General features: G+C 41.8%; 3 protein-coding genes across 10 annotated transcripts in view; 1 reads left to right on the forward strand and 2 right to left on the reverse strand.

Annotated features, from left to right (window-relative positions):
* The window catches only part of wdfy4 (WDFY family member 4), a 40673-nt gene extending 39289 nt beyond the window's left edge, over positions 1-1384 (reverse strand). For all 3 annotated transcript variants that reach the window (XM_088385388.1, XM_088385386.1, XM_088385385.1), the window contains exons 1-2: positions 1340-1384; positions 1095-1210 (exon numbers count right to left, since the gene is read on the reverse strand). The gene's annotated coding sequence lies outside the window, so the exon portion shown is untranslated. The remainder of the gene's footprint in view (positions 1-1094; positions 1211-1339) is intronic.
* On the forward strand, positions 94-5276 carry arhgap22a (Rho GTPase activating protein 22a). Of its 2 annotated transcripts, none has more exons than XM_088385396.1 (10): positions 94-534; positions 1390-1586; positions 1669-1756; positions 2024-2143; positions 2254-2464; positions 2538-2667; positions 2758-2831; positions 3053-3174; positions 3240-4089; positions 4161-5276. In XM_088385396.1, the coding sequence occupies exons 1-10, from the start codon at positions 474-476 to the stop codon at positions 4369-4371; spliced, it is 2064 nt and encodes a 687-aa protein (XP_088241522.1). In that variant the 5' UTR covers positions 94-473; the 3' UTR covers positions 4372-5276. The 2 variants fall into 2 exon arrangements, with proteins under 2 accessions (XP_088241522.1, XP_088241521.1); XM_088385395.1 differs by having other exon boundaries at positions 95-534; positions 2535-2667.
* The window catches only part of mapk8a (mitogen-activated protein kinase 8a), a 45171-nt gene continuing 39095 nt past the window's right edge, over positions 4931-11006 (reverse strand). For 3 of the 5 annotated variants that reach the window (XM_088385402.1, XM_088385401.1, XM_088385403.1), the window contains 6 exons: positions 7944-8110; positions 7688-7817; positions 7543-7601; positions 7327-7465; positions 6626-6791; positions 5842-6426 (listed from right to left, as the gene is read on the reverse strand). In XM_088385402.1, coding sequence (XP_088241528.1) covers positions 6113-6426; positions 6626-6791; positions 7327-7465; positions 7543-7601; positions 7688-7817; positions 7944-8110 — 975 coding nt within the window. In that variant the 3' untranslated portion in view covers positions 5842-6112. The other 2 variants (XM_088385405.1, XM_088385404.1) reach the window with 2 other exon arrangements.

Below are 11006 nucleotides of genomic sequence, written 5' to 3' on the forward strand. Positions count from 1 at the left end.
ACTGAATAGGAAACATACAGTAAGTGTGTATGAAAAAAATCAGCAGATTTCACTTCCCTATCAAGTTGCCTTACTTCCTGAGGCAGAGACAGACAAGAGGATGTCAGGCATTTAAGTCACAAGATTTTTTCCAAAGGCTGCTGGGAGCTGTAAGATATCCTCTTGTGAAGAACAGGGAGTGTGGCTGCTTAAACAGACAAGGCATGTCTCATGTAGACTTATGGAGTAATAATACATTAGAAACCAAAGTGAAGGAGGGGCGGGAGGGATGTTGGGCGGTGCTCCAGGCATCCGACAGGCGAGAGCAGCCTGTGCAATTGTGGGAGAGAGATTGAAGGAAGAGGAGCGTGAAGGGTTAAGTGCTTGTAAGTGTGCCTGGCACCAAACGGAAACTGTCCAAGTGCTGGAGAGAACACCAGGGAAAGAGATGCTGGAAGAGGATGGAAAAGGGCGAGGCATCTGCATGACTGTGTATGAACAGAGGGATGCCACCCATGACCATGCTCAGCCCCAAGACAAAACAGGATCGACGAGGTAAGATTGATTTTTTTTTTGCTATAATTATATTGTGGCACTACTTTCATTGAAAAATTAATTTGACCTTTTCTGTCAAATTCAAAAACACTTTACATGATGGTGAAAGGTGAAGTAATCGCTCATCTCTTGATGATACACTCCTTATTTACATAAAAATGTTTTTAAAGTTATTTATTCTGCAGGTGAATCATTGCTACTGCAGGGAGATTATATGGGTTAAAATCTTTCATAGGATGGATGGAAGTGTGGGTGTTGCAACACCTGCATTCCCTTTGGCTGCAACATTAACATTGCAAATAAGCAAAGTAACCAATCAAGCAACAGCTCAGTCGCTCAGATGTGGTTTATTGATTATGTTTCAAAGAAAAATGATTAGCGCACTAGTGGTTAGTGTAGTGGTTTTTGCATATACTTTGCATTAAAAAAATCTAGCTGCTTCAAAAGATCCTTTACTGCAATTTACACAATATGTTCCTGTTGAATTTATGTTTGATTTTACAAATGGGATTAAATTTAAGTCAAGTTTTGGTTGGGTTTCAATATTTGGTGCAACTAACCTCATATGGGATGGTTCCTTGCTTTACTGCTTTCTTTATGTCGAACACAATTCCCCAGTCTGCAGCAGTTTCCATAGTGTAGTGGTCATCACGTTTGCTTTACATGCAAAAGGTCCCTGGTGGAAACAGTTATTAGTTTTTGTGTTGAGCCTATATCGCTTCACACTCACAGCAGGCGGTAGCCCTGCAACAGTTTCTATAAATCGTGCCAAGAATTTCTATTTGAGGGAAAAAATGTTTCTCACATGTCTTGTTGAATAGTTCAAAATCCTTGTGTGTTTTTTATCCTAAACAGCACGTTCTAAGAGCATGGTCTTTGGCGAGTTGTCTCGGGTCTCCAGGCCTTGCTCCCCTCTTGACCAGGAGAAAGTACTGAAGGCAGGTTGGCTGAAAAGACAACGCATTATCGTGAAAAACTGGCAACTACGGTGGTTTGTCCTCAAGGCTGAAGCTTTGTATTTCTACAAAGACCAGAATGAGAGCAGGGAACAGGTAAATTGTTAATCACCTGTAAAATAATTTACTAGTCTTCCTTTTTGTCATACCGGTCCATTCCTTCTGCCTTTTTGAACAGGGTTGCATTCCTCTCAAAGGCACCCAGGTTAATGAGCTGCCCACCAATCAAGATGAACCGGGCCGTCATTTATTTGAAATTGTTCCAGGTGGGTTGGCATATAATAACAGCGTATGAAAAAGTGATGTTATATATTCTAACTGTTGTTAAATTTCTTCACAAATGCGTCTACCAGCTAGCCAAATATTTATTCCAGCTAAGTATTATCACAAAAAACCACCATCATTAAAGTAAAGAATGAACATCAAGATAGCATGAAATTGAGATTTGAGGAAATTTCTTAGCTGAGTAGTGGTTCACTGGTCATCACTTAAAACACAAAATTATATTCTATTTACTTTGCGTTTATTTTCAGGGGGTGATACGGAACGTGATCGAAACCATGAAACGTTCCTGCTGATGGCTAACTCTGAAAGTGACTTGGAAGAATGGGTTAGAGCTATACACAGAGCAATATGGGCCCCACTTGGAGGAGGTGAGGTTATCAACTTAAATCTCTGCAAAGCCGTAAAGAGATGCGTCAATTTCTAATTGTGTCCAAAAATGTTTATGAAAAGGTCAAGATCCTTTGTTATGCTGCTGTAGGTATCTTCGGCCAGCACTTAGAGGAAACTATGCTTAATGAGGGACAATGTGGTCCCCAGCGAAGGGTGCCGGCGCTGGTTGAGCGGTGTACGTGTTTCATACGTGACCACGGGCTTCAGGAGGAAGGCCTGTTCAGGGCTCCTGGGCAGACCAATCATGTTCGAGAATTGCAAGATGCGTTTGACCGTGGTGAGAGTTTGCTGTTTGACAGGTGAGACGACGAAACTGGACATAGTATCTGCCAATAACCTGATTGACTCACTACTCACTTTGTCTTTCAGTAGCACTGATGTCCACACAGTAGCGTCACTCCTGAAGCTGTATTTACGGGAGCTACCTGAGCCTGTAATATCTTTCACCAAGTATGCACAATTTCTCTCTTGTGCAATGCTACTCAACAAGGACAGAGAAATGGTAAACAGACAAAAAACAAAAAAATGTCTACATAGCTTTACATAACGATAGTTACCACTGTACATATTTTTTTCCACATTTTTTTCCAAGGGTATCATAGAGCTTGGCAAGCAGGTGAAATCGCTTCCAAAGGTCAACTACGACCTTCTTGAATACATCTGTAGGTAAGTCATATGTGTGCCGTTCTCATTCATAATTCATTATTTGAGAGAAATGTATTTAACACATCGTCAGTGCAAGCGTCATTACATTCATTCTCACTCATTCTCAGCGTCACTCTTGTCAGTCTCATGACTCAGCGTCTCGTCATGAGTCACAATTTCAGCCACACGTTCAATGTCAAATTTTAATATGCCGTGTATGTCTCTGGTTCCTGCGTGCTTAGGTTTCTCGATGAAGTCCAGTCTCATTCTGATGCCAATAAAATGAGCGTCCAGAACCTCGCCACTGTATTCGGACCGAACGTGCTTCGGCCCAGAGTGGAGGATCCGATTTCCATGATGGAAGGTTGGTGTCAATCGTAAAATCCAAGCATCCATGTCGATTCATCTAATGATGATCCCTGAAAACAGGGAGTTCTCAGGTGCAACTCCTGATGACCATCCTGATCAGTGAACACGCCAAACTGTTCCAGCTCGAAAACACCGATACTAATTCTTTGCTGCATCATAATGATACTCCCTATAAAGCCAAAGTGGAATGGCTTAAACAAGAAGCTATGGAAAATCCAGCGGAATCTCACACAGGTTCTGAATTACCTCAGGAAACTCTTCAACCTTGTACACTCCCAAAGGACAATAAGCTGACACCATCCATCACTACCTCTCAGACAGATGAAGGTGATCTAGAGAAGAATGGGGTCGCTCACACAAATCACAAAACAGAGGCGAGCGATAGCCCCACTAAGCAGCCAAGAGTCCTTTCTGCTTGGAGGTGCTCTTTTAAGGGCAGTTCTGTAGGGCCGAGGGGAAACATCGGGGGATCAGCGGGGGACGTGTCAGCAACAGGTGGTAGTAACTGGTTGATGAATGGCCTGTCATCCCTGCGAGCACATAGGCGCACCACCTCATCTGGTGGAAAACTAAAAGACGCCCCTCTGTCACTGGAGGACTCAACCCTTAAGGAGACCACAGCAAGAGACGGCGAGAAGGACACCGCTCAGAGAACACTTCACCAGTCGCACAGATTGTCCGCCTATGACAATGTTGCTCCCTCCACGCTAAGTTTGCCGCCTCAAAACTCCATCTGGACTGCTTTTGATATATCACTGACTGAGCCAGAAGACCCTAAACAAACACTCAGTGATGGTACAACACCGATAAATCACGAGCCGAATGGTGCTGAAGATATAACAAATATGGTCGTGGAGTTACAGCAAGAGCTGAAGACGCAGAAAGTGAGCTTTGAAAGCAGCATTCGCAAGTAAGATAATTTCGATGTTTTTTATGTGTTCGTCACCCATTACACAACTCACTATTCATCTCCTATTTAAGGTTGGAGGAGAACTGCCGTAAACATCAGACCCAAGTAAACAAACTTGAAGAGGAGCTCGACCAGGAGAGAAAGCGATTCTACATGCTGGAGATCCGATTCAGGAACTCGGAGCGAGCGCGGCAAGACGCAGAAAAACGAAATGTTCTACTCCAAAGGGAGATGGAAGACTTCTTTAAAACTTTACAAGACCTGACAACAAAGCCCAACTAGACTGGACCAATCATCTGATGTTAGTTAAGGTTTTAAAAAGCAAATATACAGCTGTTTATAAATCGCTATGGAAGTAGAACGCCACTTCATAGCGTTGAACTTTGCCAAACATTTTGCAATTATGAGACAACTTCCTAGTTAATAGAAGATAACAGTGCTATCCTAATTGCAGGTGGTAGATGCTTCTAACTGTGCCAAAGTATCAATTCTCACCAAAATGTGATGGAATATTTCTTGCTCAATGTTTTTGTGGAACTACGGTAGTTTTTCCAATCCTGTGATTTCTTCTATGTACTGTGAAAACAAAGCTTTGTGTGGTTTTGTTGTCAGTGTTGTTGCCATGTTTGCGGTCTGTATAGGAAATGAAGGAATGCATCGGTCCCTCTAAATTGTGATCCGCTTTCATAATTAAAGATAGCACATTGGCACCAAAAGACGTTGATACCCAAAACCTACAAACTGTGAGGCGGATGTATACGCCACTTTCCTACCATGCAGCCAATCGACATGCTCAAGTTCAGCCATTCTAATAAGCTACAGAAATGAACAAAGACAATCGTTCAAATTTAACTCTTTTATTTGCTTGAGTTTTGCTTTTGTATTGTATGCTGACAGCTCCATACAATTGTCCTTTGGAAAAAAAAAGAAACTCAGGTTTAAAATTTTGTCTCCAGCGCTTTACAGCCCATCCGAAGACCGACTTGCCATCCCAGTAACGCTGAATGACATTTTTTTTTTATTTCTGCATTTAATCCAAAGTGTGACGAGTACTTTATATTTGAGGATAGGGAGAGGAAACCCACTAAAAACAGTCACTGACGACATGGCCCAGAAAATGTGAGGACATGCATCACAATCCCCAAGTGCATTCTGGGAGAACACACAGCAAATCTCACACACTTTAATTAATCTGAGAAACTGTTTAGGTCAAAGGTTTAAGCGCTTTGGTGCTGCTGTTTTGGTCAACAATAGCTTTAGCGTTGGCATGACTACAAAAATAAAGTAATACTTAACGCCATTGTGTGAGTAATCATATTCATGAACTGCAACAATACAACAGTAAAAACATTTCTTAGCCATTGTCCCTTCAAGCAATCAGCAAATGATTGGTGCATGGCACAAATTCACAATGCTGATCCAGACAGCTCCGCATTTCCCCATAGCAGTTTTCTTGACTTTGTTTTAAACTCCGCTAACACGCTACATGAACTGCTACAGTAAAATCCTTTAAAATATACGACAATGCAATTCCACAAGCACAATGACAGTCACAGTAAAAACGTGGATGTGGATGGCAAGGGGCGGAAAGGTTGTCGAGGGGAATGGTGTCACATCTCTTCACACTGAATGAAGCGATGACGCATTGGAGCACAAATGATGGGGCAAGGATACGATCAGTGCCGGGGAACAACACACTTCCCCTGATCATCTCAGCCACTATGCAGCCCACTGACCACACATCCACTTGGGTGGACATTCAGATGATACAGAGGTGGACATGCAAACAAAGGAGTGACAGTAAACAATAAATAAAATAAGCAAACATGAGGGCAAATGAAGAGAATGACCTTGATGTAGTGTGCAGCAATGAAAATCATGCAGGACATGCAGGATGAATTAGACAATGGAAATAAACGACTACGCTGCAAAAACAGTTTTTTTTTAAAAAAAAATAAGGGGAAAAGTAATCACTTAGGTGCATATATTATTTAATTTAAGTGAAATGATCCGTCAAAGAATTCTATAGGAAGAAAAAAAAAATTGCTGGTAGCAAGTGAAATTCTCTTACATAAAAACTGGCAAGAATGAATATCTTGGCTGACAGACCAAGCATATCTTTATTATATCTTGATTTGTGATATGCACGCTTAGGTTTCAGGTTTTGCAGTGTAGTGATGCAAAAATAAATAAACGAGTTAAACACTTGCCAAAGACTAACAAGAACAATAATGTGAAAGGACAAATTGGAAGCCACAAGGATACAATCCCGTCCTGGGAAAAGGATTTTATGGCGAACCATTTCAGCCAGTATGCAGCCCACAGACCAAATGTCCACTAGTGGTTAACAAAGGTAAACAGGTAAGAGGAACACGCCACTGGTTAGGTTGATGCTTGTTAGTGAGCTCGTAGCATTGTTTTTTTTTAAGAACAAGACAAAGAATTAATTCTTAATAAACAAGATCTAAGAGATACTATGTTATGCAATTCACTTTTACTGCCAGGAAAAAAAGACAAGGGTCGAGGCGAGACATACCATTGGCTTGGTAGCCCATGCCCAGGATGACTTCGGGGGCTCTGTAGTAACGCGTCACCACGTAAGGCGTCATGAGGAGACCCGTAGCAGCTGTTCGAGCCAGGCCGAAGTCCAAAATCTTCAATGTGCAGTCTGACTTCACCACAATGTTACTGGGCTTGAGATCCTAAAGAGAGGCAACAACAGTCAGTCAGAAATGAGTGAAGAAGTTTTCTAAAACCATAATGCATACTATAAACCAAATAGGCTGGCGTCTTTTGGATGACATTGAATCTAAAATGCTAACATGGAAGAATATGACTCACCCAGTGGGAAATCAAGCGGATGCCATTCATCAAAAAGTACCAACTATGTCAAATATTGCATTGGGCTGGAGGTCACACTCAAACTGTGTCACCTCTATTGTACCAAACATTGGTATTTTATTAACCCTCCCTTCCGTTGGACTTCATAATAGGATGCAGCATTGTCGCACCTTTCCTGACTTTTCGTTGCTTATTTCTTTTTGTTCATTTCTGTTATGCAAGCCGTTGCGAAACGCCCTCTATAAATAAAGTTGTATTGTATTGTAATAACTAACTGGTGAGACTATATGCACAGTGTCAGAGAAGCAGAAGAGGTACGCTCCACTTTGCTGTGAACGGAATGGAAAAATCCTCAAGAGTGAAGCATTCTCACATTTCTGATTGGGAAAAACTTACCCTGTGAATGATGCCGGCGGCGTGGAGGTGTTTGATACCGCACAGCATCTGGTAGAGGAGATAAGACAGCCTCTCATGGTCCAGCTCCATCTGAATGACCTGGCACAGGTTGGCGTCCATCAGCTCCATTACCAAGTAACTGCAAATGAATCAAATCAATTAAAAGGGGGGAAATTAAATTGCTCAGCTTGGTTAAATTGTACAAATGCCACTTACACATCTTGAAATTCTTCTAATGATTTTTGGGGCGTAAAAACATTTAACAGACCGATGATCTGCGAGTGGAAAAATATATGGATTAGAACTTTGAATTGGCAATAAATAACATTGTGGCTATATACATATATATTTGCATACGTACGTTTTTGTGATTGACACATTTCATGAGCACAAGCTCTCTAAATGCCCTCTTGGCGTGCGTCTGGTTCTGAAAGGGTCTGCTCAGCTTCTTGATGGCTACATTTTTCTCAAGGACTTGATCGTAAGCAGAGCTAAACAATGACAAAGGTACAAACAGATGTCAAGATAAGGTCAAGTATGTTACTGAATTGAGGTAAACTCCTGTTGGAATATTTTTAATGCGGTGAGAGAATGTTGTTGGATGGATGATTACTCACCATACAATTCCCTGCGCTCCCGATCCGATGGGTCTCAAGTTCTGGTAGCGTTTTAACACCGTGAACGTCGAGTCTCCGACGTCGATGCTGTAGAACTCTTTGTCTTTCTTGTTTTTATTCATGGCGAAATCTTCAATCACTGCTCTCTGTGCATCCAAAAATGTTCTCTGTGAACAAAAAAGGGAAAAAAAATGGAGAAATTTATCTATCTGTACCAAAAGGATGCAGTTTTAAAGCACAGCTTGCAGAATTACAAATGGGAGACGAGCGCAGCATTTCTGCCTCGGCTGGTCAGCAAACACGATAAAAGGGAAATCTTGACATCATCAGCAGAGACGGCCGAAGGGCAAAGCACCTCGGGGTCAACTCCATCATATCAAACATCGCTCACATCACAACAACTGAGCTCAGTGCCTCTTGGAAGCAGAAAATTCAACTGTCAGTTTGGATATGAAACTTGACAAGCTGACCTCAGTTCAGCAAGCATCAAATGAGCATGGTGACATATCCCAAATACGAGTAAAAAAAAATAATAATAAAGACTTTAAAGCAACTGTCAGAGTCATGTAATCTACGAAATCTTCCCACCCTTCTTCCCACTCCTCCACTCTCGTCTACACGGAGTCCATATGAGGCATATAATTGCCAGAGAAAAATGACTCAGCTCTCCGTCTGTTAGTCCGACGTCATAAAGACGTCTGCAGCATCCGCCTCGCTCATCACATGAAAATAGACATGCTTGTGTAACACCACACAACAATTATGCAGCATTTGCAGAACCTCAATGGAAGAGGAGCCTGTGCTACTACTACTACTACTAAGGTCATTATAGCCATTTAGAATCACAGCAATCCATCACAATGACTGAAAATCAGGTCAGTGTAGGGAGGCAGTGCCACTTGTCTTTAGTCACCTCCACACTACTGTGTTGGCATGAAGGCCTTTGTATTGCACATTCTATCTCTCTATCGCTCATTTCGATTTACTGGGCAGTACAGCAGGCAAGTAATCTGGATCTCATGGATGGCTTTGCTATATATTAAATGTATGGGCCTGGGCTGCTTCCTGGAATGCACTTCCTGCTCCATGCATTTGCCTGTAATCATAGATTAATGACCTCCTTCCTATAGGACAAATTGTACTGTGACAGAGGAGGTTTTGACAAAGGCTTAGCAGAAACATTATTTGGTACGTCTGGACAGTCACTGCCGTTTGAACTGTCTCACCATGTACATAATTCTTAAAATAAGTAAAACAGAAACATCATGATAGGTCATAAAAAGTAAAAAACAAACTTGACATAGGAAAACACATCCCACACACCCTGAATTGGTCGCCAGCCAATTGCAGGCCAATAAAGCAAAACGGCCTTTTTTTTTTTTTTCCATTCCTTTGAAGTTGCCCCACAAAACCCACACACAGAATAAAAATGATTAATAACTTTGGCAGTGCCAAAGCAGTTATTTGTTTAAATCCCATTTAACTGGAATGTTATTGAAGATTTAACTTGAAAATGTGCGTTTCTGTTTGCCCATGCACACTTGAGGGGCACCCAGTATAATAACATGACACAATACAAATCAATGGCACGATATGATTTATAAAATATAAAAAAGAAAATAGCCTTGGATGACTTTTCATGATTCATAATGGAAGAAGAATACTGGCAAGACCCATCTATTTAATCTATCATCATTAGACTGAATGAAGTGAATGAATAGCCTCCTCTTCATCGCACAGATGATTAAAAAGCGTAGCGACTTGAATTGCGAGTTAACCTTGGCCACATGACCCCCACCTGGCAGCTCCTTGCAGGAGGCTGCAGGCAAACCGCAGCGGGACAACAGGAGCCATGCATGAGCGCACATCAAAACACAAGACCGAGCACAGGAAGACATTCGAACCGAGGGAATGATTCCCATGTCGCCAAACAAACGACGGGCCTCCCTGCTTAACGGGCGTTTTCTTCATGTCCCTAAATTTTGCGTTCGCGGGTATCGGTAAAATTACATGCATTTTATTGTTATTATTATAAAACAAAAAGTCGGATGTGCGTGTCGCGCAAGAGCCTCTGAACACCTAAAATGACACACGACCCTCCCCCCACGGCCAAACAATAAGCACGTCCGAGGAAGGAGCAGGAGCCGGAGAGAAGGGCTCATGATCCTGATTTTACCTCGTTCGTGTAAGGTGGATCCTAACGGAGCGATGAGCCGCTCGAACGTTCCGCAGCAGTGGACGGTGCGTGTATGCCGGTCAACAATGATCGATTCCGCTGGGCGCCTTAAAAACACATGACCTCACCCGATCCACTTGCCTACGTTTCCATACGCCTGCTGCTACTGACAGGCCGGGGAGCAGAGGGGAGGCCCACCGCGCATGCGTATGAATACGTCACGGCTGCACAGAGACACACCCACCTCCATCAGCTCTTCCTTCCGCCCTCTCCATCTCTTATGCATCTATCCATCCAAAAATAGAAAACTGCAAACTAAACACACCAAATACATATTCAATATTAATCCAGAATAATATCTTATAATATTTTATAAGATCAGCACCATCTATTGAGTTTAATTAAAAGAACCGTCTAAAAAAAGGCTTCCTTTACAAAGGTCAGAGAATGTAAAAGAAAGATTTTTTGTTCTTTGCTGTGCCCAAATAAAATCTTTTGGGAATACATCATGATTTCCACCCATAAATACAAAATGCCCATGTTGCAGAAAAAAAAATAGTACTGCTGACTTTCCGCATGCACTCACATGCACCTTTGTGCAAGGTCATAGCTACATGCAATGCTTTTGGAATATAGACTGTTTTTATTTTCACTTTTCCACATTTGATTGGATGTCAAAGAATATAGCTAAAACATATTGATACAAGCAACAACCACTACTTTTGTCCGGATGCACCTGAGCCTGAACTGCATCTCATGTGATGGAATTTGATCTAATGCAATGATAAGGATAATTATTCACAGTCCTAATTGACACCATTAGAGAGGTATTCATTAAAAAAAATAACAGCTCCATTAGCAATCAATTAATTAATCAATCAAGAGTT

This window comes from Syngnathus floridae, chromosome 9 (assembly GCF_059516105.1).
Source record: "Syngnathus floridae isolate MCC-2025c chromosome 9, RoL_Sflo_1.0, whole genome shotgun sequence".
Taxonomy (NCBI): Eukaryota; Metazoa; Chordata; class Actinopteri; order Syngnathiformes; family Syngnathidae; genus Syngnathus; species Syngnathus floridae.